This window comes from Etheostoma spectabile, chromosome 4 (assembly GCF_008692095.1).
Source record: "Etheostoma spectabile isolate EspeVRDwgs_2016 chromosome 4, UIUC_Espe_1.0, whole genome shotgun sequence".
NCBI classification, from domain to species: domain Eukaryota; kingdom Metazoa; phylum Chordata; class Actinopteri; order Perciformes; family Percidae; genus Etheostoma; species Etheostoma spectabile.
Window position 1 is genome coordinate 17,711,849 of NC_045736.1, and position 27,215 is coordinate 17,739,063.

The 27,215-nt window shown below is 40.6% G+C and overlaps 4 protein-coding genes across 6 annotated transcripts; 2 read left to right on the plus strand and 2 right to left on the minus strand.

The window, feature by feature from the left end:
* Positions 1–351: 351 nt before the first annotated feature.
* tmem43 (transmembrane protein 43) lies at positions 352–7,275 on the minus strand. The gene is made up of 12 exons (XM_032513246.1): positions 7,064–7,275; positions 5,635–5,775; positions 5,330–5,464; positions 4,400–4,494; positions 4,232–4,281; positions 4,047–4,116; positions 3,884–3,954; positions 2,588–2,706; positions 2,412–2,486; positions 1,522–1,623; positions 1,225–1,342; positions 352–1,130 (listed from the first exon to the last, which is right to left on the minus strand). Exons 1-12 carry the CDS (start codon positions 7,079–7,081, stop codon positions 928–930), a joined length of 1,197 nt encoding a protein of 398 aa, XP_032369137.1. The 5' UTR covers positions 7,082–7,275; the 3' UTR covers positions 352–927.
* Positions 7,276–9,140: 1,865 nt separating this feature from the next.
* zgc:112334 (rab GDP dissociation inhibitor beta) lies at positions 9,141–12,169 on the plus strand. 2 transcript variants are annotated; one of them, XM_032513241.1, is made up of 11 exons: positions 9,141–9,323; positions 9,657–9,764; positions 9,873–9,969; positions 10,069–10,203; positions 10,277–10,475; positions 10,573–10,704; positions 10,972–11,071; positions 11,165–11,336; positions 11,455–11,599; positions 11,698–11,752; positions 11,845–12,169. In XM_032513241.1, the coding sequence occupies exons 1-11, from the start codon at positions 9,282–9,284 to the stop codon at positions 11,989–11,991; spliced, it is 1,332 nt and encodes a 443-aa protein (XP_032369132.1). In that variant the 5' UTR covers positions 9,141–9,281; the 3' UTR covers positions 11,992–12,169. The 2 variants fall into 2 exon arrangements, with proteins under 2 accessions (XP_032369132.1, XP_032369133.1); XM_032513242.1 differs by having other exon boundaries at positions 11,873–11,984.
* A 1,408-nt stretch (positions 12,170–13,577) lies between these two features.
* Positions 13,578–16,084, minus strand: ndufaf3 (NADH:ubiquinone oxidoreductase complex assembly factor). 2 transcript variants are annotated; one of them, XM_032513278.1, is made up of 5 exons: positions 15,823–16,084; positions 14,972–15,119; positions 14,754–14,820; positions 14,259–14,359; positions 13,578–14,116 (listed from the first exon to the last, which is right to left on the minus strand). In XM_032513278.1, the coding sequence occupies exons 1-5, from the start codon at positions 15,924–15,926 to the stop codon at positions 14,009–14,011; spliced, it is 528 nt and encodes a 175-aa protein (XP_032369169.1). In that variant the 5' UTR covers positions 15,927–16,084; the 3' UTR covers positions 13,578–14,008. The 2 variants fall into 2 exon arrangements, with proteins under 2 accessions (XP_032369169.1, XP_032369168.1); XM_032513277.1 differs by having other exon boundaries at positions 14,924–15,119.
* Positions 16,085–16,411: 327 nt separating this feature from the next.
* nckipsd (NCK interacting protein with SH3 domain) lies at positions 16,412–26,709 on the plus strand. Its single transcript, XM_032513223.1, has 13 exons — positions 16,412–16,773; positions 17,611–17,723; positions 17,810–18,023; positions 18,826–18,901; positions 19,167–19,699; positions 20,415–20,585; positions 21,361–21,447; positions 21,896–22,034; positions 22,133–22,213; positions 23,429–23,557; positions 24,310–24,399; positions 24,490–24,662; positions 24,933–26,709. Exons 1-13 carry the CDS (start codon positions 16,603–16,605, stop codon positions 25,155–25,157), a joined length of 2,202 nt encoding a protein of 733 aa, XP_032369114.1. The 5' UTR covers positions 16,412–16,602; the 3' UTR covers positions 25,158–26,709.
* The last annotated feature ends 506 nt before the right edge of the window (positions 26,710–27,215 follow it).

Here is a 27,215-nt window from a genome sequence, read left to right on the forward strand (position 1 = left end):
TCTGTCGTCAGAGTGAATGAGTTCTTTAATTAAGGTCAGCCCTAGCAAGCTCGACACATGGCAGATATGTTGGGCTTTGTAGATTATTACAAGCCGCTCTTTGGGTATCTCATACACCCTTACAGATACAGGAATTTTGAGGGTGACATTACTATTTGAAAGTTCAAAAAAAAATTTAATCTACGATCGATAGAATTGACTTAAATTGTTTAGAAAAAAAAAAAACGTGATAAGCTAATACCATTCAGGTTCAACTTGCCGGTGCTTGTATTTCCAGGCCATCTTGATGTGCACCCCCACATTAAACACGCTTTATTTAACCTTCCTTGCATACAAAAATTGCACATTCTGTTCTTTGGTATTTTACGAAGATTGGTATTTTAATTTAAACAAAACAACATTCATCATTTTCAAAAAGAAAAAGAATAAGGAAAAATGTTTACACATCACCTCAAGTTAGAGAACAAATAAGTACGTTTAGTGGAGGAAGGAACACATGTTTGACAAGTTATATTTACAGTCAGAATATACCTAGAGTAATATTATGTTGCCCATTGCAAGCAACAGAATATCAAGATAATGGAGTGAGGATTTTCATGGGTGAGTAGACTTTGAAAAGGCCACATCTGATAACATTTGTGGTCTGAAAGCAACGACACCAGCAGTGGTTGACGTGTGATTTCTTTTTAACCATTAACATATCTTCAGGGTGATAAATTCATGCCCCCTGTAACTAAAAAAATATTATGTTCAAGCCCCCAGAATCCCCCCTCATCACCATAGAATGTCTTTTTTACCCAATAACGCAAGTCTTCTGTGGTTTGTAACCCTGCTGTGGGAAAAAAAAATGGCTGCACAACAGTCTCCTTCCTCAGATGACTAGCTACAGACGGGCATCAGCAATTGTTGTGACAATCAGTTTATTTGTCATTCGTTCTTCTTGGCTGGAAGTCCTGAGCGGGCGAGAAATACCGGAACCAGAGCTAGAGCTCCCAGAGCTGCAGCCACTAATGGTCGGTAAAAAAGCCAACCTGCTCCGATGGTGAGAAGGGACAGAGAGCAGGAGACACACAGGGCGAAGATCTTCAGCCCCACGGACACAAGCTCTCTGAGAATAGGAACCCAATCCACTGTAGGCACACAGCAAGGAGTATTGTGAAGGAGAAATGCAGGGACAGAAATCTTTGTATGATGTGGATGTACAGTAGCGAGAGTTTGTTTTACCCAGTGTGTAGATGATGCGCATGGTCAGCTGAATACTAAGGCACATGAGGGCCCAGCCAGCCGCCCTGAGTGCCCATGTCTTCATATTGTTGTACTGGAATTCTTTGGCAAAAACCTCCTACAGGAAATAATACAACTGAATCAACTACCAGAACAAAAGACCAAGTGGGAAATGCGTTAACGAAACACATGCGGGTATGATTATAACAACACACTTTTTTCCGCCAATTCAATTTAATTGAAAAAAAAAAAAACCAACCGCAGTATCCAAGAAATGAAAATGAAATCCACACTGACCTCTGCAGAGAGCTCCTCTAGGTACAGGATCTCCAGAGTGTCTCCTGACTTGGTTTTAAAAGGCATCAGCTGCTCCCCTCTCTGCATGGCCACAATACTGACCTGAAAAACCGTTATCGCAATCAACACACTAACCTGTTTTATGCTAACTGACACAGATATAAACTTGTGCTGTTGAATATCATGACATTTTATAGACCAAAAATAATCAGCTGATTAACTGATCATGAGAGTAATTGTTAGTTGAAGCCATAGTTTCCACATAAAAAAGAAAAAACTAGAGCTGCAACTAATGGTTATTTTTATTGTTGATTAATCTGTTGAATATTTTTCTGTGTAATCATTTAGTCACGTTTTCATGTGTGTCAAAAAAGTTCACGGAGCCTAAAGAGACCTCTCATATTGTTACGTTACACTACATGTCATTTAGCTGACGCTTTTATCCAAAGCGACTTACAATTTCCATATATATGTCAGAGGTGCAACTACGGGTAAAGTGTCTTGCTCAGGGACACGATGGTGGATGTATCGCAGTGGGAATTGAACCCAGATCTCCCACAACAAAGGCATTTGTCATATCTACTGCGCCATCACCACCATATTGTAAAGTCCAATCATCCAAATCCCAAACACTCAATTTACAATGCTATAAAACAGCAAAACGCAACACACCTTTAAATTTGAGTAGCTAGGACCAGTGAACGTTTTTTAAAAGTACTTAAACCAGACAAATCATTTCAGCACTAGTTTGAAAAGTTTAGTTAATTTATCAAAGATTTTGATGCATGGGATAAATACCAAGAAAATGCATGCAGAAAATAAGTAAAGGCAATGATTAACTGATATGTCCTCATGAGTGAAATCAATATCTGGTCGGGTTCAGCACTCACAGTTTGAGCCGGGCCGAGGGGAGACGTCTCGCCACTCAGTCCAGCGTAGGAGAATCTCACACGCACATCCCCAACCTGATGAAAATAAAAACTCTAACTCAATAACTGCACCGATGTAGAATACATAACCCATCAGAGCAGTTGAGGTATCTAGAAGTTCACATCGTGATGCTCACCTCCGGCCTGCGTGGGTTTTGAGTGTGATAGAAATAATCGTCATCGATGCTGAGAAAAGGGTCGAAAGAAAAATCCTTGAGACTCAGCGTCTGGAAATGATTAATCTGCTCCACCAGGCCTGAGGATGACCAAGCGATCAGTTGATTCATCATGATTACAATCAAAAACAGTGTGACACACAATACAGTATCTGTGTAACTTCTGGATGTAGTAGGGGTGGGAAAAATAATCAATTCTTTGATGCATCGCGATTCTCTCAAGAACGATTCAATACTTGATTCTGATAAGTTATTAATCGATTAAAAAAACAAAATAAAATAAAAATTCTTTCTTTAAAAGTGTTGATTTTTATTTGAAAGTTACTGTCTCCAGACATGTACACATCAGAAAGAGGATGGGACAATGGACAAACACAGAGTTTAGGCAAGAGTGCAGAAAGAAAACATTGGCATGGTTTTATTTCAGTTAGACTAATAGCTGGTTTAATTTGCATTGAGAGATGATTTTATGGAAAGTATCCCATGCCAATCTCTAGGTATGGTGAAGGGTATGTGATGATTTGAGGTTAGTTTAATTCCAAAAGCCAAGGGAACTTTATCAGGATGCATAGTATCCTGGATCCATGAAATAACTGGCCTTTAATAATAAAAATATGCCTGCCTCTATGGGATTTTAACATAGGGGTGTGTATACTTAGCCCCCCTGCATTTTAAGGAAGAACATTTATGTATTTTACAATACATTATTCATTCACAAAGAAAATTGGTGTCCTTAAAAGGTTGGATTTTTCCTTCTTTTTTTAAATTAAGGCATTAAGAACTATTTACAAAAGATGATTTTTTTTTATTCCTCTTTTTAGTCAACTTAAACATGGGCATGTAAACTTATGAGCGCCACTGTAAACACACATGATCTAATAAGACATACATAAATTAAGAAGGCCAAACACATAAAGGCTGTTCATCTTTTTATCACATTACATCTGACCACCTCATGTTTCATGTTCTAAGAAGCCAATTATCCACATTTAAACATGACTGAGCCTCTGACATAGAAGATTACTGTGAGAGAAGGTGACTTCCACAAGCATCCTTAAGGCTTAAGCATGGAATGACTGAAAAGTAAAAACCTCAGTAGACTAAATATGTCAAAATCTAATTATTAGATTATTATTATCTAATCGATAATTGTTTTAGAATCAAATTGTTGGCCTCTGAATTGGAATCGAATTGAGTCGTGAGGTGCCCAGAGATTCCCACCCCTAGTATCCAGTGTCTTTATGTCAGTAAGGATACCTTTAGACAGACTGAAAGGTCCAACTCCGACTTCAGGAGCCACAACTGTCACACTCTCAACCGCCATGGCACTAGATTTAAAAATTAAATTAAAGAGTAACTGTACACAAAACCCAGACAATGATATTTGTAATGCCACAGAATAGAACAGAATAGTGAGTACCTCGGGTTCTGGTGTCCCATTTCCAAGTCAAAATGACGACTGTTGACCAGTTCGGATTTCCACTCAGTGTCTAAAGAAAAGGATAACATAGCTTCAAGTCACATCACACATGTAAACAATTCATACAGCTTCAACCAGAGTCCAGCACACCATGTTGTTACCAAACACTAACAGAAACAACTCACTGTAGGTGTACGTCGTCTCGGTTTTGGTCTCACCGTTCTCTTGGTAGTCCCTGAAATTAGTCAAAACATAACAATCTCACTTTGAGCGAATAATGCTCTGTATTCCAGCCCACGCTTTACACACCTGACCCCACCCTGAATGTTAACGTTTGCAGACAGCACACTCACTTGCTCTCCTGGTACTCCACCCACTGATACATTTCCACCTGCCTCTTAAGCTTCACTGCCTGCACCACCACTCTGTAATTTGGGTCGTGGAGGGGCTACACAGACACAGGTGCAGATGATTAATCACCTGAAGTACAATTTACCTCAGAGTGTTGCTTTAACTAAGCAACTTAATATTTTATTTTCTGGTGGCATGCCACTTAAAATGGTCAAATAAGCAAGAAAATAAAACAAACATCAGAAATGTCTGAAAACTACATCCTGTTTTACTACCTAACCTGTGCTAAGCGTGTTACAAGAATGTATATCAGTATTACTAGATATGAAAGAGAAAACACAGAATACTAATAACACACTGATAACAATATAGTTTTTTTTTTACTAAAACAATGATTTTATATAAGGATTTCTTCAACGTGGGTGTTAAAGAATTGCACATATAAAAAGACTTTTTAAATAAAATGTGATTTCTTCAAGCAATTACAACACAAAAAGAAGATTTACTGCATTTCCAAATAGAAGTGTGTCCACTCTGATGTCTGATATACACAAGTTCCCTTCCTGCCCCCTCCCCTGTCTTGTTTGTGTGTTATTGTATTGATCTCTTTTCTCCACAGAAACTTGGATCAACATAGATTTAATTAATGCACATACAGAAATAACAACATTACACTATTACAAAACATGGCAATGTTTTAAGATAAACAAATTACAGATTTTAGTTTAAGAGTAGAAAATGTAAAACAAACGGCATTCGTTCATGGAAGATACAGGATACGATCATGAAATTGCAGAAGGATTAGATGTACATGAATAATAAACTTGAGTATACGCAAAAAAGTGCTGAGTCTGATCCTAGTGGTTCACTGAATTCATCATTGATGTGTGATTGGAAAGAATTTGTTTGACACAACAGAGAGTAGAGTCTACCTGTGAGGTGTGCAGCCGTGCGGACAGATGAACTAAACGGTTGTTGTTCTGCAGGTCGAGGCTGGAGAACGGACCCAACGACACAACCTGAGAAAGACCCTCATCCAGCGAAGATGCTGTTCGCAGAGCCCGTCCCTAGGAACAGAAACAGTTACAGACGGCATGCCCTGTGTTAACCCTTAGTTTGCTGTTACATTAACATGCAGCATAAAAGAACAATTTGACTTGGATTGTAATAGTTTGCATTGTGGCTTTGATGTGATATACAGTACATGACTGTTTTCCACTGTGTGTGGGTTTCTTACTTCATTGGTAAAAAGAACATAGATTGAGAGGAAAAACAGTCCGACACCAACAACTGTTCCTCCTGCAGTTTCACCTAACCGTTCCAGGAATCCAGGGTTGGACTTAGCAGATACACGCTTGTGTTGGTTTGGGTCTAAAAACTGAGACAAACATGCAAGAACAAATAAGGTTCAATGCCAACAACAACCACATTGGAATATCCAGAAATAAGATGGATGACATTATTGACTTTGAGTGGAACACTTAAGGAAATACTCTTTTATTGTAAGTTGTGTGTAAGTTTGCCCCTTTTGTAATTTATCTTATTTTTCTGTAAACAGGGACAATGCAAAAGTTAACATTAACCTTGAATAAGAACAAGGAGAGATGCACTGTACCAGGTTGTAGCACAAATGCTAGTCCCTGGGCAGGTCAGTAAAACAATAAATTATTAACGCAAGTGAAATACAAAACATCGGAATATATAATTTTACAACCACAGTTACGTCTTATTTACAATAAAAACTAGCATGGGCCAGTCCCCCCCCCCACACACACCTTGCCAACAAAGCTATGCAATCAAAATCCTTACCTTTCCCAACACACACAAACAAACACACACACACACACACACACACACACACAAGAAGGTTTGAGGATTTATACATGTACTAAGTGTGTGGGGAGAGTATTCCACTGATGGTCACAAAAGAAAAGGATGATTTTCCACGCGAAGTTTTGAGATTAGTAATACCGCACTCTCCCCTAGTGGCCTACCGGCTCTTGTTTTTTTCTGAGTTGAGCGTAATACATTTTTTTAGAGGAGCAGCAGCATTATAGATGACCTCCACTAAAGCAACAAGTGACAGATCGTGGCCCTTAACGGAAACACCAACGTACGTCATGAACTTCAAATAACTATAATAAAACTGTCAGGAGTATTTCTTTTCTCACCTGACACAATTATTGCTCAATCAGTGTGGATGGTAGAGTCAAACCCAACTGGCTAAACCAATTCAAACTTGTAAGATCATTTGATTTGTTTTGTTTCTATAATCCCATTATTTAGCTATTGTAGGCCAACTTTAACTTAAAACTCTTCTACTGTAAACAACACTCTTTATGCATGCGCATTTGAGACATTCACTTTGACAAGGCTGGAGAAGGCACCAGAAAGTTAACAACTGTGTGTCCCATGTCACGTCACAGAGCTAAGGCGTGAACAACTGACACACCTCTCTTTTGTTCTGTGCTTATTTTACTTTTCAACTAATAGAACATCTGCCAGTATATTTATCTAGCGTTTGTTTGTTTGTTTGAATCATAAAGATAACTGTGACTGAAAATGCGGTAACGAAGTAAGACAGCTCACGTTAACGTTGCAGTGACGCTAACTGCAGGAACAGTGTTTATCACGTTAAACCAAAGCACTTTAACGGAACAACTTACTGTCTGTGCTGAAGACATTTCTCTCAGTTGTTCAACTTCGCAGTCAAACAGTAATTAAAGTTCAAGTTGGAGATGCAGCGGCTGAAAGATCATCAACACAGTACTTGACACAAAATGCGCTTTCGTTTACAACTGGCGTAGACCGGAAGCGGCTATCACCCGTCACCTAGGATTGCGAAGACATGTCCCGCACGGTCCCGCCCTACTCTAACTTACTCTGCCTCTGATTGGCTAACCCTGGTATACTTGGTTGGTATTGGTATGTCTTTCTTCATCACTCTGGTATTAGCCAATCAGAGGCAGATTAGGGTGGGTCTTGCTTTCACCATCCCAAAGATATATGTACGTAAATCTAATTTCACCATCCTAGGAAACGCAGACCCCGGCTCCCCCAGAGTCTGCGCGCCGCAAAATATCACCCGAGTGCCCCGGCGTGTTTAACAAGCGCAGCCGGACCCAGATGTCTTCTTCTCAAGGCATTATGGGTAATTTAATTTTTTAGATTTCTAGGCTGCCTCAGTTTTTCTGCAGCCAGCAATCCCATAGACATAATGAAGAAAATAAGATAGTAATCTTTATTATGTCTATGAACAATCCCACTGCAATTTCATTCTACAGTTTTATGTAATGTTGAAATTATGCTGTTTTATTCGTTATTGACAATGTATTTTTGTAGTCAGAATTTAGACTGGATTTAGGTTGGAAAAGGGAAACCAACATACTACAACAGATTTTCTGGGTGCATGTTGCTCACATTAAGAGTGTACAAAGTTACAATTTCTTACAAAATTGTGTTAAAATTTTATTACACTATGATACCCATGTGATAAGTTACTAAGTACAATTTTGAGGTTCTTGTACTTTACTTGAATATTTCTTTTAATATTTTACATTAAAAAAAACATATAATTAAAAATACAATACTTACGCATTGTTAAAGATTTAACCAGTTGGGTCACCTTGTCACATTTTAAATGTGTAGTGAGTTGTGCGCAGACACATTTCTCCTCTAAACCGAGGCCCAAAGAGATAAAAATTACCCAACATTTCACCAAAAAGAGCAAACATCCATATGTAAGTCCAAAAAAATGAACACATACTTTATTTTTTATTCTTTCATCTCCCAACCACTTTTCAGATTTGTCTTCTGACCCTTTGCATGGGCCTGACCCCTTAGGGAGCCACTGGACAAAACTACCTAACAGCATACGAAGTAGTTTCAACTTGCACCACTCTACCTCTATCAGCTACAACAGTAAAATGTAACTTACACATTGATGCATAAGTATTAATCTAATAATGTAATGTAATACATATTACTAGCTCTGGGGAGTCCAGCATGTTCCCTCCGACCGGAGAGGCTCCAGGATCGTGGTGGCAGATGTCGCCATGGTCCCGCTCCACGTTCTGCGGTGCCATGTTCATCTTGCTACACTCTGCGGTGCCCAGCTGCATCCTGCTGTGCCTTGTAGTGCCCACAGTGCCCTGCTATGCCATGAACTACTACAAAGAACTGCTACAAACTACTATTTTTTTTCTATTTTTGTTATTGCCACTCTTATTCTAACCCCAACCGGCCCGTCAGACACCGCCTACCAAGAGCCTGGGTCTGACCGAGGTTTCTGCCTAAAAGGAAGTTTTTCCTCGCCACTGTCGCACTGTTGCTGCTCTGGAGGAAACTACTAGAACTGTTGGGACCTACTCTATCTGTAAAGTGTCTCGAGATAACTCTTGTTATGAATTGATACTATAAATAAAATTGAATTGAATTGAATTTAATATCACAGAGGACATTTCGATGCAGAATGAGTACTTTTACTTTGATAGTACATTTGTTGATAATACTTCTGTACTTTTACTTAAGTAGAATGACGGATCTGGAAACTTTAATATGGTATTTGTCATTTAATACCTCAGTTTGCAGTGACTTGGATTCCCCACATCTTATAAAACACACACACACACACACACACACACACACACACACACACACACACACACACACACACACACACACACACACACACACACACAAATACACAGCTAGATGTGCCAGTCTTAAGAGGATTATTGCAAAAGTGAACACAAAGCAATTACTGTCACTTATCATAATCATATCTGTATACACACATGCACACAGACACATTCACAGTACTGCAACAGGCTTTACTCAGGAAAAGCAGCGCAGCAGTGACAAACAAGCGGATAGACTGTCATAATGGAGGAATATGATATTATTGTGCTTGGAACCGGACTTAAGGTGAGAAAACTTTTGTAAAATACATAGTCAGGCACATGAGGAAAATTACAAGCATCATTGTTAAGCATTACTTTTTTACTGAGAAACTAAAGATATACTGAATGACCTTTTCTTTCGTCTGTTCCCTAAACTAGTTTTACCTTTTAATAATGTCTTATATGTGGTTGTTAAGTTTGATCATTAGTAACATGGGCATGCTTTTCTTGGTCATTCACATGCAGACTTTCTGAGCTCCTGTTGGCAGTCAAACGGATTTACAACAATTAAATGACGTCATCATGCTAGTCTTGATCTACAGAGCCCACTAACAAATGGCTCTCCTATTTCTCTCAGGAATGTATCCTTTCTGGTTTAATGTCTCAAAGTGGGAAAAAGGTCCTTCACATTGACAAGAATCCTCACTCTGGAGGAGAGAGTGCATCAATTTCTCCCCTTGAGGAGGTGTGTTCACACAAACAACAACCAACATGCATATCCTCCATAAGACAAAGCTGCTGCTACATTGCTCATTTGTGGTGTTTGCTATTTCATATTTTTCTACATTTACAGCTGTACAAGATGTTTAAGGTCCCAGGTTCTGCCAAGTCTATAGGCCATGGAAAAGAGTGGAACATCGACCTTATCCCCAAATTTTTTCTTTCCAATGGTGAGAGTTTAGTGCATCTGAACTTGTGATTTGTGTATTATGGGGGTGTAAATGTGTGCACTGTTATTTTCTGTACCCTCTACTGTGTCTTTGCATTAGGTGAGCTGGTCAAAATCTTGGTGCACACAGAGGTTACTCGGTATATGGACTTCAAAGTCGTTGAAGGCAGCTATGTATACAAAGCAGGCAAAGTGCACAAAGTCCCCTGCACAGAGGAAGAAGCTCATGCTTCAGGTGATGAACCTGAAGAACGTTGAATGCATAATGTTGAATTTAAACTCCATTTAATAAAACATTTCTGTTGCAGATCTGATGGGCATGTTTGACAAGAGAAGGTTCAGGAAGCTGCTGCTCTTTGTGCTGAACTTTGACGTGAGAAACCCTCGGACCTACCAGGACGTGGATCCTAACAAAATGACCACGAGGGACCTCTTCTGCCGCTTTGACCTGGGATTAGATGTCATGGAGTTCACAGGTCATGCCATAGCTTTACACCGCAGTGAGGGGTCAGTCACAGGAACTTAAACCAGATAAATTATTACAGGGAATCCTTTAAGTTAAAACCTGCCTTGTCTCGTTTACTGTCTCCCGGTGACCCTGCAGTTACCTGGACCAGCCGTGTGGGGAAACCATCAGACGGATCAGGCTGTACTCTGAATCTCTGTCCCGCCACAACACCAGTCCATACCTCTACCCTGTGTATGGGTTGCGTGAGCTACCCCAGGGATTTGCCAGGTTACAAAATAATTGATCAGATTTCTGCCAAAATATTTTCAGAAAAAGTTACGGTTTGGGTTCTTATTACATTCAGTGAAATCAACATCAAGTAGGAAACGTTGTGTGGGATTTTGCATACTGAAACAGATATCTTGATATATATGGACGCCTGAAAATGGTCCTCTAGATGTTTGTATTTTTTTTTTCCCCACAATCTATCACCAATGACAGAGAATACAGTCACTGTTCGGTTCATATTGTCCAACCTGCTCCTGTGTGTTTCAGACTGAATGCAGAGTACGGAGGAACTTTCCTCTTAAACAGAGCAGTGGATGAGCTTGTGATGGAAAACGGCAAAGTGAAAGCTGTAAAATCTGAGGGGAAGGCGAGTGTATTTATGTGGAGTAAGGGTAGACAAAATGGGGCGTTTGGAGAAAATTGTGCAATCAGTGATCTTGGCTTTCTGTCTCTTCAACAGCTTTTTCACTGTAAACAGCTTATCTGCGACCCCAGCTACGTTCCTAATCGAGTGAGGAAAGTGGGGCGTGTGATAAGAGTCATCTGTTTATTAAATCACCCAGTTAAAAACACCCACGAGGCCAACTCCTGTCAAATCATCATCCCTCAAACGCAAATCAACAGAAAATCTGGTATTTTGTCAAAGTCATGTATTCAAGAACATATGTGTCGCAGTCTAAAGATCCTTTTTACATAAATGATTTGGGCTGAATCTATGAAATTCCTTCCATTTTTTTTTTCTCCACACAGACATTTACATAACAGTAGTGTCCTGTGCCCACAATGTGGCCTCAGACGGGATGTACATTGCCACAGTGAGCACGACTGCAGAAACCAGCGACCCAGAGAAAGAAGTTCAGCCGGGCCTGGAGCTTCTCGAGCCCATCATGCAAAAGTTGGTAGCACTTTTAAATCTTTGACCGTTTACTTATCCTGGCAGCGTCGGCATTTTAAACATGTATTTGTGATTTCTTGTCACCACCTCAAATATAGATTTGTTAATGTCAGCAAAGTGTTGGTTCCCAATGAAGATGGAAAAAAGAGTCAGGTAATAAAGGAGATTTTTGTACAAAATGTTTTAAAGAACTGAAGTGTAGTGGGTCCAGTGCTGGTAACAGATCTTTCCTCTATCTTCACTAGATATTTGTGTCCTGCTCATATGATGCAGTAAACCACTTTGACGCTGACTGTGACGACATCAAAGACATGTACCGCCGGATCACGGGAGCAGAGCTCTGCCTCGGAGCATCAGAGAGACACCAGTCTCTCAACTCTGATGATGACTGAGAATGACCAACATCAGGCCCAAAGAGTTCCAACAGCTGGGAGGCCATAATAACATTATGAATGGTTATATTGCTACACAGCTGTAAAGCAGAGGGTGTGTTCTGTAGTACATAGACTGAATTGTGAATGTAAATGTTGGATGTCTAATTTTTTTGCTATAATTATACTAACCTTTTGTCAAACTAAGAAATATTATTACGGTATTAGGACTTTATTTAGTAAAGCCAGTTTCATATGCAATGATTTTTAGCAAATTACACAATTTTTGTCAACTATACCAAATAACTTGTCAATGGGAATAACTCAAGTAAAAAAATGTGAAGCCAGTTGGATTGGATTTTTTAGTTACTTTAAGCACCAATAAGTGTCACAACTTCTTAGCAGCAGCAGGTGAAGTAATAATGCAATACCCTGCATGTGAACAACGGGATTTAAACATTCAAACGGACACTTGGCATGTATGCAGAGAGACAGATGATTCAGAGATGACGTGTAGAGGATTTGTGGATTCTTTTATCTATGGGAGCTTATTTGTAAGGACAAAACCATTGAATGATGTCATGTGCTGCACACAGGCAGCTTGTAGGTGGCAGCGCTGCTGGTGCCAGAGGGCAGACAGACGCACAGTGTTAAGAGGCTTATCCAAATAAAGGACAGAGGGCTGGAACACACACACGGACACACACACACACAGTACAGTACATACACTGTATATACATACACACACACACAGTACGTACACACACACAAACACACATACATATATATATATATAGTCCATGTATGTCTTGTTCCAGTGGCCCATTTCTCATCAGGTTACCCTGGTTCCCTGACCTGGCTGGAATGAAGGACAGCACAGAGGCGCTAATCATGGCAGCACAAGAACAGGCACTCAGTACAAGATCAATAGAGGCCGGGGTCTACCACACCAGGCAGGACCCCAGGTGCCGACAGTACAGCACATAACAGCAGGGTGTAAGATGCAGGCAGGAAGTGCATACATGGAACTCCATAACCAGGTAGCTGTCATAGTGTACAGGAACATCTGCCACGAGTATGGGCTGGAAGTCCCAAGGTCAAAACGGAAAACACCTCCTAAGGTAGTCAAGAATGACCGAGCTAAGATCCTGTGGGACTTCAAGATCCAGACTGACAAACTGGTGATGGCTAACCAACCAGACATCGTGTTGATGGACAAACAGCAGAAGAAGGCAGTAGTGATAGATGTGGCAATCCCAAGCGACAGCAACATCAAGAAGAAGGAACACGAGAAGCTTGAGAAATACCAAGGGCTGAAAGAGGAGCTAGAAAAGATGTGGAAAGTAAGAACAACAGTGGTGCCAGTGGTAATCGGAGCACTGGGGGCTGTGACCCCCAAACTGGGAGAGTGGCTCCAGCAGATTCCAGGTAAAACATCAGAGGTCTCTGTGCAGAAGAGTGCAGTCCTAGGAACAGCTAAGATACTGCGCAGAACCCTCAAACTCCCAGGCCTCTGGTAGGGGACCCGAGCTTGAGGATGACACATACCACCCCACAAGGGGTGAGAGGGGGATTTTTACAATACTATACCCTTTATTTATATATACACCTATAGATCCTTTATATCTGCTGCACAGACAACAGCCTCTGTGTCTTTTTAATTAATTAACATCCCATATTCTACGAAAACACAATAAATTCATGACACTTTGGTTGTTTGTAGCATGTAAAGCTTAAATATATATATTTCATACACTTAACACAGTATTTCTATACAAGAACAGTGTTCACACTACATTACAATCTCCCTGAGCCAGGTCATTGCTCAGATCACTGGGTGCTGACAATGAATGTTTCAACACCATCTCCAAAAAAAACAGTTGTAACCAAATACAGTAATTCTTCAGAGCCACTGGGTTTGTTCATTTGGAAGCTTTGTGTAGAAGAAGAATAACCATCCAACAGGCCTGGGATCATATATAAACCTCAAACCTCCATCTGCAGAAATCAGTTCTAGTTTCTGTTGACATTGCAACACTTATTCCTTTCTCACTTCCAGCTCCGTGCTGACGGGCGGAGGGATCAGACCGGCGGCTGCCACTCTTCGCTCATTGATCAGGAAGTTGAAGGTTGCACATGCATTTGGCTGCAAAAAGCAGAGATGAAAAAGAAAGGTAGAACGGTAAATTAGGGCAGCTAAAATAGTTTTAGTGTTGTTTTTCAGACAGTTTAGAAAGTCCTTTAATGCAGAAGAACATACGCAGTTTACCACACTGAGCATACTTTACCGTGTCTTGCACCTCCACAGCGATGCCTTTACGCTTGAGCAGAGCGAGGACTGAGGGGTTAATTCGTTCAACACGTGCACCTGTGCCCAGCACAAGAATCTCTGCATAAAACAACAAGAACACAAGTTAAACTACACATTGGTATTTAGTAAAATACAACATATATAAATCTAGATGAGTGACAAAATCAAGGAAAAACCTGAATAACGTTGTGGGAAAATATAATAAATGCAGATGCTTCACACATCACTAAACGTTTGATGAACATGAAAATAATTTGAATCATGTGCTTTGGTCTTCACATTCGCCAGACCAAAAACCCAATTTGACATATATGGAGGATTTTGGACCAACATGTTAAACAACGCTCTTCACCACCACCATCAAAACACCAAACAAGTGAATATCTTTTGAAAGAAGGCTCTTCATCACACTTTGTTGTTTTTTCTTTGAATTTGTCACCCATCTGTGTGTTTGTGTGCTTTTATTTTGTACCTATTCTTGGTTCAAGCATGTGAAAAAGTGAGACACTTTCTTCTGTAATGTCTTTATAACTGCCAACCTGCAGATAGAGAGGGAGAGATGTACGAAGAGCGATGTAATAAACATGGATAGTTGTTTAAATTCAGTACAAATTGTGAAGGTAGTTTGGATATTGATCTCACATTCCACTGGAGGATAGCAGGTGGCAGCACAGCGCAGGGCCCAATCACCTTGTTGCCGTCAATGTTGAATCCTCTCGAACTGTAGCTGTGGATTATGATCCCGCTGCCCGGCTCCTTCTGCATGACGGACACTGACGTACGCTGGTACATTTCATCATCGCTGGGACCCAATTTATGTGCACGAGACAGAAATGGGCTGAAACAAAAAGACAAGTAAACTAATTAGAACCAATGCCATATTAAGAACACAAGATTGGTAATTTTCTATTATTTATTGTGAGGTGTTTTATTGGCAGGAAACTGTAGTTTTGTCTTTATAGCACAGGTATTATCTCCTCTTCTCATCACTTCCCATTTTACAATGAAACGGGCTGCAATGCAGACTGTTGCCATGTGGCCCAGTTTAAAAGCCAAAAATTGAATGCCAACCTACTGACCGGGCTGATGGCTCAAAGCTTTCGGTCTGTTTCTGCAGAAAAGAGGCAGCCAGAAGCAAACATTTCTGCTCGTCTACAGAGCTGCAGTACATATGTGCTTGTTCTTACATATTTTCTTCCTGACTGTTACAAATATCAGAGCAACTTTTTGTTTTGTGATGCACTGCACTGTCTAGTCAACTGCTTGTCATGTCAGAAAGTAGAATCAGCACACTTTGCTACCACAACAATTTATTGTTGCTGAGTAAAGTGTATAATCAATCAGATCTTCTTCAGGGCCAAAACAGCATTTACAAACAGTTATACAAGATATGCCTTAAAGGCATTCGAGCACCTCAAACTCATGTGATGGTAAGGAGTTTCATCACTGTAACATTAGCTAACTTTGTAATGTCCTTGTCTCCACACAGAGGGGACCGTTTCTTGAGCTCATACCTTAAACAAAAAATAAAAAGATAATACCTTGAGGAAGCGGGTGTTGCCCTGGAGGAGAGGAGAAATCCCCGTGTTGATCTCTGAAGGAAGACTCTGGCACACACCGCACTGGCCATGTTAACGGAGTTCATAAACCCGGCCACACGCAAGGGGGACAGAGTTCTGTGTAACACCAACCGCTTGTTTCCGGTGTTGTGTAACGCTCAATCGAACAATTTTTATTTCAAATTAAACAAGCCTTACAAACTGGCCATTTAATGTGGAATCATTTGTATTAATCATTTATAAATGCAGTTTATTGTGTTAAATAAAAGGATCACTAAGTGGCTAATTTTACCTTTAGTTGGTGTTTGTTATAAAAAACGATATATTTGTTATCTGATATCACCAGCTAAATTATGCTAAGCTACTAAAGCTCCTGCTGTCGTTGTTAACGTAGCAAATGTTACACAATAAAATTTCTTTTTCACACATTCAGGAATATGAATAATGAAATATGGTGATGCAACTGCACAGTGATGAGATGACCACATTCGTTTCAGGATCAACGGGCTCTGTCTTTGATTACAATGCCTGGGGGGCGTGTTCATGGAGTAACAGCGCCCCCTGCGGTGTTTACTGGCAACAGACACAGGTCAGATGATCCGAGCTACATTGTAAATAGACAGCGTCGATACACCGGGGCCATGCCTTCATAGACTCTTTAAATCACCTCCAGCAGAGTAGATAACGGAGACTCCTTGTATTCCGACATCGATTCTCTAGCTGTTTTCGGGTTATTTTGGCGTGTTAAAGTGTTATTAAAGTATGTACCGGTCTCTGTACGCCTTCCGATCCGCGGAGCCCAACTCGCTGCACTTTGCGGCCGGAGAAGGCTTCCTAATCCTGGAGAGGAGCAACAAACACTGGTGGCTGGGGTCCCGCTGCAGCTCAGGGGAAACCGGCTACATCCCATCGTCATACATCGAAAAAATACAGGTAAACACCAATGTCTGACCTGGGTGTTGTTCTCTTTTTGTCTCATTGAATAACGTAACAAGCTGATGTCGCATCATGTGGTGAAGTGAGATATAGTTAATGCGTAGTAACGTTAAGGGATCGAGAGGGACAGAGCTCATGTACTATGGCATGCAGTGCGGGCCATGTTGAAGCTCCCTGCTGATTAAAATGCACGCTTGCAAAAGAAACCATACATTATTGGAAAGGTTGCATTATGTATAGCCTGCTGCACTGCAGCTGCTCACTGCGACAGAGATGTAACGTTGGGAAATGATGGGATTTGACAGGATGGGATCAGGACAGATCTAAGGACCAAAGACCAGCAAGACTCAAAGCCATTGTCTCTGCTCAAATTAATCTCATCAGCTCCTGCGACTAAATCTCTTTTTTATGATAAGGAATTATTCTCAACGATCCTTGTGATTGTTTAACAAGTTGCTACACCTTTCCACAGAGCTGGTCTCTCAGACACACCCACATGTGCTCTGCAATCACGACTGGAGACTCCTTTTTCCAAGGATCCAGACTCACAGTGAACTAGTCAAAGCATGTATTTTCTGAAATCACAGGCTCACACAATGGCATAATAGGAATGCTCTCTCCTGTTGTAAATTACATTGACTGTGGAGGTTTAATGAGGCTGAATGTGAGGCCTCACTGAGCATATGTGTGGCACTGGTTAAAAGACAGTTTTTGTTAGATAACCGCCCTAGTTTGTTTCTGCCTAGAGTCACACATGTCCCCGAGCCACAAGTCTAATACTCATGTCAATGAATATTTAATTTGTCCCCCTTTTTCTCTTTCTTTCTCTGGCAGGCTCCAGAGCAGGATGATGTGTTGCAGTCTATTGACCGAGCAATCGAAGGAATCCACAATGTGGCCTTAAAAAATGGAGGCAAATACAATCTGGAACAGAGAGATGTTCTACAGTGAGTCCAAATTGAGTCCACATTATGAGATAATATATTGATTCTGTCATGTTCTGTATATAAATCATTATTCTCTTCTGTTGCAGAAAGTTGATCCATCACAGAAAGGAGACGCTTGCACGACGAAGTTCCTCGTCGTCCTCTGGTCACAAACAAGGCCTCCCATCTTCCAGCAGCGACATATCTATCAGTCAAACTCCTACTCCACCCAACGGCCTTAACCGAGACTACGGACGACAGGGGAGCGTACCGCTATCAGGAAGTGTGGACAATATACAGGCAGAACAGGGCTTTTATCAGGTAACACACTTATACAGTACACTTTAAAGGTTTTATTTGAAACCACAAATTAGCTTAAAATATGCAAGATTCAAATATTTGCAGAGGCTATATATTCATTCTTAGAAAAAAGTAAGCATATACGGTATTTTGTCATCTCTATCTTTTCTATCTCCCTGTTTACCTATCCCCTTCATCCTGTAAAACACTTCTAACATCGAAAAGTGCTATAAAAAATAAAGTTTGTTACTCAATAATGGGGAGTTTGTGAACGTGCTCAAGGCTGCCAACTAAATACTGCTAATCTAAATTAATATCCTAGCACACAAATCTTTGCAACCAGGGATTGGTAACTTTTTTTGTTTTTCCACCCTCCCTAGTCCCTTCATGTGACCACATGTACTGTGTGTTGTCCTGTGCATTATGTTGTTATAAAGCTAATTCTGATGCATCTGAAGTGAAGAGTGCGCATGCGCTAACGTGCATGCTGCCTGTTGCAGTGCTCCGTTACTGTCTTTTTACTTTTGGTGCTACTGTAACACTGAATTTCCCTTCGGGGATCAATAAAGTATTTCTGATTCTGATTCTGATTCTAATTGATCAGTTCATTAGAAAAGCTTCCATCCACGTACAGGTCAAAAACACAGCCTGTCTTTGGGATTAAAACGTGATGTTATAAAATAGAGCATGACAGATATGAAACCATCTTGACATCACCAAGGAATAGTAACAATTAAATATGCTCATTTTCTGTAGTTTAGAACAACACGCACACAATATGTCTTCAAATGACCCTGTATTTAATCAATTTCACTTCCTGCAGGTGCCTCCTCAACCTAGACGTGCCGCTCCGGTCACCCCACCTCCCCCTGAGAAACAGCGAAACAGCCGGCGTCCAGGTGAGAATTCAGAGAGCAGCGCTTCAGACACTTGTTTCTACTTAGTATTCACCACATCACTTACATGTTTATTACAGTCTCGCAGATTACAGTGCAGCATTTTTGCTGCTGTATTCAGCTGCTACTACCTGCTGCAGCTCCATACTTCACAAACACACTCTATTCTTAGTCAGGTCCTTGCTGTTCCCTCTCCTCTCTGTAACTAGAGCTCTCTCTCTCTCTCTCTCTCTCTCTCTCTCTCTCTCTCTCTCTCTCTGTCCCCCAGCTGAGCCGGAGGTCCCCTCCAGAGTGTCCTCTCTCCCTCCGTCCCCTGCTCTCACGCTCTCGATCAGCACCACTTCTTTAGAGTCTGGCTCCTCCCACTCACTGGTCTCCTCTGATGTCAGCTTGCCAAGTGTTTCCAGCACCCCCCCTCCTCCAGTGCCTTCCCGTGTGAAGCTCACTGCTCTGCCTCCAGACGTGCTTCCCTCTGACTCTGCTCCTCAGCCTGCTCCTGCAAAGAAGAGCCCGGCTCCACAGCCTCCTCCTTCACAGCCCACTGTGGAGCAGCAGCCAGAAAATGAATGGCCTGTTGCCCCCCCTTCTATCGCTGAAAGCCCTCCTGGCAGCCCCACTACCCCTGAGCCAGTTCCCATGACTATCGGGGGTGAACTGATTGAGCTGATACGGAAGAACACAGGCTTGAGTTACGAGCTGTCGCGGGTCGCTGTCGGCGTGGTGGTTGGCCATCTGCAGACGGCCTTACCTCAAGCCTCCTCTGATTTGGAGCTAGTTCTCCTCTCGCTGGTGGAGAGGAAGGTCAGTTTTGTTTCCTTACATCGTGTGTATTCAGCATCCTGGAGCCCTGCCAGCTTAAAGGACATTACTGGTGTCGTTTAAAGTGACAGCTCAGTCTGCATTTAGCTGACATTTCTCAGAGTCGTTTTGAGACACAGGGTACAGTACTCACAGTATCACTTACTCATTTCCTGTTTTTAAACGCAAGCTTGACCAAGCTTGAAGTGAACTTCTTCCCTGGCAGACATTTCTGTTTCATCCGGTGGGTGTAAGGTGTTTAATAGTGGGTAGTGTGTCATGCAATGTCAAACAGCAAATAGTGAAAGCTTTTGGCTGCATCCTGTAGTTGCATGGTGACACATGTGCACACTCCGACCCCACTTATCTAATTATAAAGCCTGAAATACTCTGAGGTCTATTAGGGGTCTCTTCAGTGTTTAGATAGGAAACACTCAACTAGAGCTTAACAAAACACTGATAACACAAAGAGTTTTACAAAACCAAACTGAGGGTTGTAGCTCGAATGACTATATGTTTTTTTTAATACTTATAATTTTTACATTATCAATGGATAAAATCGCAATTTATGGGAAAAGTGTTAATAGTAACAAACCTGCATAAATTGATTACCCGCCTTAAGTTTCTTTCTACGTCAGAGAGTATACAATGTTCCACTGTACTGGTATTTCAAGTTTTAGCACAAATAGGTGTGTCATAATGTTTTCTGTCTCTGTAGGACTTGAGTGCAGCGCTGCCGCAGGGTCAGGTGTGTCACGATGAACAGAGGCTGGAGGTGATCTTCAGCGACCTCGCCCGTCACCGGGACGATTCTCAGCAGCGTAGCTGGGCGCTTCACGAGGACCATTCTCTCATCGCCTGCTACCTCGAGGAGCTGCTGAAGATACTGGTAGGATGCAGGGAGCTGTTGACCTCCAGTAATGATTTACAACAGTCTGCAGGATGTCTGTTTTTAAAGTGTAAGAAGATGTGACTGAAGTCGGGATTGTAAAGATGGATTTCACAGATATTAATGTCTGTCAGTCATAAATACACGTTGCAAAACAAAGGTTGCAAAGTGCTAAACAGTAAAAGCATTAAATATCTAACAAGCTTGATAATAACACAGGAACAGCAAAATAGACTTTAATATATAATATCAAGGAAAAATCTGCTTATGAACACACAAGAACACATGTGATCAAACATGAGTCATTATGTATTAATATGCACAGTGTAATGTAACATATTTAAATGAAAATTGTCAGTGGGAGCCGGAAAAATAGGAAGCCACTAATTCAACACCCATTATAGGACAAGAGTTCCCAAGTTGTAATCACTGTTTTATCTTCATAGTTATTTGTTTGATATGAAAACTCTTTGGATGAATCTGGGATGTGACCACAGGACCCGTCCAGCTGGCATGCTGTAAATACCAGACATGTTTGATGGGATCAGACCGGCTCAGGCGACTTTACAAATTCAACAGTGTGGTTAGGGACTGAATCTGTAAACTCTTCAGGCTGCCAAATATACTCTGTTGGCAGTTTGTCCTGAACCTCAGGGATGGGAGGTCCAGATTAGTAGTAAATGGGCTGCGTAATCCTTCTCTGGTGTGTCCAGGGACCACAACTGATGTTATTATATCATCGCTGTTACAACTAAAAACATGATGTATTTTTCAGACTGATGCAGATCCAGAGGTGTGTAAGAGGATGTGCAAGGCCAACCACTATGAGAATGTGCTGTCCCTGGTTTCATATTATCAGATGGTAAGACATTACCATTTTGTTCTGAACACACTGAACTTAAAACTATTTGTATTCAAGAAAAAAGTAATAGTCCTGTACAAATAATGTTGTCTCTTATGGCTATTAGAAGTTTTCTCTTATGGCTATTAGAAGTGTATTCTTCTTTATTAGTACCATCATCTTTATACAGTCAGTTTATTTAAGAACATCACTCAAAGATGCTAGACTTATTTTTTTCTTTTGTTGTTGGAGCCTAGCACCTGTAGCTTCACAGTACTATTCAGTTCATATTGGTTTTTGATTACATATGCAAATGAACGTCTTCCTGTACCAATTAGTGAATTAGATTTGAGCCTTGGTGACCTGCCAGGGGGTTTGTGTAATTACAGTGTTCAAGTGACAATGTTGGGGATGTTCAATGTACATTTGTTTGGTGTTGGCTCATTGTTGCCATCATGTAACCATGCAGGAGCATCGTGTGTCTTTGCGGCTGCTGCTGCTCAAAGTGTTTGGGGCTATGTGCAGCTTGGATGCTTCTCTCATCTCCACACTCCTGAACTCCATCCTCCCGATGGAGCTGGCCAGGGACTTACAGACTGACACACAAGGTAAAAAATATTTCCTGTCCTCACTGTCCTCTTGTTCATCTCTAGTACTTTCCAAGCTTAATATTGAGCACAATTACACGTTTTTCTTCTTCACTCAGAGCACCAGAAGATGTGTTACACAGCCTTGGTACTTACTATGATCTTCTCAATGGGCGAGCAGGTGCCATATCATCACTACGGTATGGTATATATAATACTGCTGTGTTATTTTTTTTCAGTTGCATATAACATACATTATGTATATTTTACCTCTGCATAGCACTGATGTACAATGTTGCTTCTTCCAAAACAGTGACAAACCCCATTGGCTAGGTTGCACCAACAAGGATTATTTAAGGATCTGTTTTTAATTTAAGATAAATTCTAATCCGAGTTTAGCAAAACCAGGTTTAAATTGAGTGAATCCAGATTTAAAATCAGGAGCAGAGCTCTGTTAAACAATGCAAAACAAATATTTGTTTAGTAAATCCAAGTTTATTTCTTTAAACTTATAAAATTGGATAGAGTTTAATGTGCTGTCGGACCTAGTAAGTAGGCTATAGTTGGCTGCTCATTACATTGTTTGCAAGCTAGCCAAAAAGTCAGTTAGCCTAACGTTACGCAGTGTTGGCAGAGAAGCTCAAATTTCTCCTAAAAATGTGTTTGCTGTATTAATGGAGCAGTATAAATAATAGCTGGCAATAATCCGGTGGCATACAATCTTAGGGCCACCAGAAGTTGAAGCATTGGTGATGTTACAGCTGCAGGTCTTTCACTGCTGTGTTTGACAGTTAGTCCAATCTTCCTGTTTAGCTCTAGAACAGTTTCCTTGCTGAGTCGGTATCTGGAGAGTAATTCAACATCATCACACAACTAAATTAGGTTAAGTCTGTCTCCTAACTTGATTGTTTGCTCAATAAATATTAAAAAGTCAAATGTAAGTTTAAACTTAGTGTATATCCAAGATGTTCCACTTCCTTCTACTTCCTTCCTTCCACTACTGAACGTACACTTTCCACCAAAAAAAGTTCCTTAGAGAGGCCATTTTGCAGCCGCTCTGTGCGAAGAGTAGTGCGTGTCAATTGTGATTGGTTTAAAGAAATGCCAATTATAATAAGAATATTATTAATATATTATTAACATGGCCTTGCCCGTAGCCGGACCCTCCTCCGCAGCGCTGTGGATAAGAGTTGAAATTGGAGTTGTAACATTTTGGTTCAAAAGAATTATACTGAATCTAGATTTAGAGTAAAACTAAACTAACATTTAAAGAGGGGTTTTTAATATAATTTTAAGATGGTTTTAAAGTTTGATGCAACACAATTTTAGTTTAACCAGCCAAAGTGTTGAACTTTATGCATGCATTAATAGGCGTATTAAAGGGATAATATAATCCTAACCCTCCCTGCTTTCAGAACACTTGAATGCTGACTTTGTTCAGTTTCTGCTCGGTGTGGTGGAGGACGGGCTTCCGTCTGATCCCACAGAGCAGCTGCCTGACATCTTCCTGAACCTCCTGCTGGCCTTCAACCTCCACCACACAGGTGAGAAAAGCCACCGTGGAGCCTTTCATGGCGGAGATTTCTACTTCTCATAGCTGGAAATAATAACATTAGTGATGGCTGCATTCTAATTATGTTTATCAATTCCAGCGACCCATTGTTGGGGTTTTACATACAGGAACACTTAAATGTAGCAGAGCCAGCATCAATGTTATAAGTAACACCTGTGCTTTTCCTGCTATGATACATCTAAATGTCAAGTCATCCTTATTTATATAGCACATTTAAAACAACAGATGTTGACCCAAAGCGCTTTCCAGTCAAGGCAGATGGTTTAAGATCTGCCTCTGTACAGATGAACAACATTACGGAGATAAAAGGTACATAATAATACAAAATGTAATACAAAACAATTGACATTATAAGCCAAAGTCAAGTAAAGAAATGGAAAGGTGTGTGCCTAAAAAAAGGTCTATAGGAGCAGAAATGCACAAAAGACTTCTTTTTATTTCTTAGTTTAGATAATTTTTTGGGCATTTTTAGGCATTTATTAACAGGACAGCTGAAGATGTGAAAGGGGAGAGAGAGGGGAATGACTGATTAGCCGCAAGTTGGAGTCGAACCCTGGCCCGCTACATATGGGCGCCTGCTCTACCAATTGAGCTATCCGGGCAACCATGCACAACAGACTTCTAAGCTGTTATTTTATTTGTTTTCTGGCTCAGCTGACCTACAAAAGAGATTTTATTGTTTTACTATAAATACTCTTTCCGTGTCTTGCCTGTGTCACCCAGCACCCGGCAGCAATGTGATCATGCAGGAGCTGAAAAAGAAAAATGTCAAGATCCTGTCAGAGAAAATGCTGCTGATTCTGAACAGAGGCGGTAAAATACCATATGTCATATTTCTCACTTTGCATCCTAGCTTTCTGTCTTTCCAACGACATCACTCACTCTTTGCCCCGTCCTCTCCAGACGACCCTGTGTGTATGTTCAAACATGCCCCGCCTGCACCGCACTCAGTGCTCAAGTTTCTGCAGGATGTTTTCGCCAGCCAAGAGACCGCTGACATCTTCTACCGCACTGACATGATGGTGATGATTGACATCGCCGTTCGACAAATATCTGACCTTTCACCTGGAGACAAGGTTAGACCTGGGCACATTGAACAGCTACAGATTATTCTCAGGCTTTTAAGGAATAGTTTCACACACTCTTTTTCATTTTCTTTTCTTGAGGGTTAAATGAGAAGATTGATACCACTCTCTCTGAGAGAGGCACCAATCTTCTAACTCTCGGCAAGAAAGTGTATAGCTGTTTTTTTCCTAAAATGTGCAACTATTTATTTAATGAAACCTGCTAAATCGAAAGCTTGCCACCTTGTCTGATTAAAATCTCCTTTCTTGCTTTTTGTGAAGCTGAGGATGGAGTATCTCTCCCTCATGCACTCCATAATACGCTCAACGGACTACCTTGAGCACCAGCACCGCCTGTCTGACCTGCAGGGGGTGCTGCAGAGGATTCTCAGGGAGGAGGAAGATCCAGGAGAGGATGAAGGGAGCGCTACAGTGAAACAGATGGATAAGCTAATCGTACAGCAGATCTACAAGGAGTTCCCACAGATCTGTCAGAACCAGCACTAACCATATCAGTATCACACTGTAGTCTGTCCTGTCTACTGCAGGGAGGTACAATAAAGTTTGAAATAGGAAGAACTGATGTTTGATGGGACGCCCGTATTCTGTGCCAGCATGTGCTAAGAGAAGTGAATCAGTTTTGCCAATGTTTTTTTGGACTTGTAGTGCACAGCTGCACCATGCTGCATGCAGCATAATGCATCACAACTTCTCCCTTCTTAAATGAATTTTATTTGAAAAAGGAGTGAGGCTTTTTTTCTCTATACGACAAATGCACAAAAAACCTATGAGGTTTATAGGAGAACCAACTGATCAACAATCCAAGCCAAAATATAGGCCAAACATTGGAGGTTTAACAGAGAATTCCTTGTAATAGTTTCTTGAAAAATAAGAATTAACTGTATATTCTCATAGTATTTTGAGTCAAAAGTAACAGCAACCATAACTAATCCTTACTCTAACCAAAATATATTTAACCAAAATGATTTCAGAACAAATTTAACAAGAAATTATGAAAAGGGCAGATTTTAAGTCATGTTGAAGATAAATGTGCGATTATTTGAACTGTTGTGAGAAAATTCTACGTGCTTCCCTTGTAGTGGGACCAAACTACTGTGTGTTACTGCAGCATTATTTTCTTAACAGAGTACAATACTCCAAATAATAAATAAGCTGACGTCGTCTTTCATTCACCCTTTCGTTCATTATAATTAGAATTCATGTCAAGTAGAATGAGAAAAACAAATTGTTTATTCTGGTGAGAAAAAGCACACTCTGACTCGTGTTATCATGACTAAGCTTTTCGCTGAGTAACCTGCTGCTACATATTGAGTCTCTCCTGTGACGCCGTCTGCAGTTTTCTCAGTCTGGTACTTTTATCTCTTTACTGCTTTTCAAACACTTTAAGATTTTCGGTCTGACTTACATATGCAAAGCTCCTCTAGCTTCAGAAGTCATTGACTGTTTACAGATTAATGTCTGTATGCTGAATTCACATTCAAACTAACTGTGCGGCAGTAAGGCTTTATAGAGCAACTTGTAATATCGCTGTAATATAATAAGTCTTGGCTGTTGTGAGCTGTGGCTTTCTGGAGGGGAAAACGTGTTCTGCAGTTATTACTCAAGATAACACATTAGTCAGTGTTGTTGATGTCCAGTTGTTATCTGATGTTCCTACTGAAAATCAAGACAATGGTGAGGAAATACAGGGCATTTCTTTTGTCTCCTAATGGTTTTAATACTTTAAAAGCAACATGTACCTTTCCTTGTTTCTTCCCCATGATGCAGTGATTGATCTTCTCCCGTCTTACACTTTAACATATCTGTTTTTGTCCCTGTCATGGCTGCCCTGTCTGGGAACGTGTTTCTGAGAAGGTAGACACAATCCAGAAGAATCAGTTTTGTAGATCATTTCCAAGCAGTCATTGATTATTTGTGTGTCTGTTTACCGTGCGCGTGAGAGAAGAGAGCATGTCTTTTTTTTTCCATGATTAACATTGTCTGCAAAAATGCTACAACTGTGTTATAATGAAACTAATAAAGCTATATTTTAACAGTGGAAGTGGTCCGATTGTTTTTTGTTGATTGTGTGACAGTAAAAGTTTACAAAATAATACAATACTTTTGGAAACATGTTGTAGGTCCCACCTTGGTCCACATGTAAACAGTAGGCTATTTGTTTTTAAGTGGGACTGTTGGCACCAGCCCAAAGCAGCTGAGCGTGTTCAGCAAGTCTAAAGTTAACCATAGTAAACGGAAAAAAATGTATTTATGGTCCTTTATTTTACTCATTCTCTGTTTTCTTCCTTCCCCTTCACTCATTCCTATCTTATGCTTATGTTTACATGTTTGTTTTATGTTACATTTTGGTTTGTGTACAGTATAAAAATTAATTTGTTGTATTAATAAAATGCTGGAGACACCTTTGTGTGAAAAATAATGTAAATTAATATTGTAATATTAAAAATGATACATCACAAAAGAATGAAAACAGAGCTTCAAGACATAAACTGAGCGCTGACTGAAGATTTTAAAGACGTACACAATCTGCACATGCTTGATATA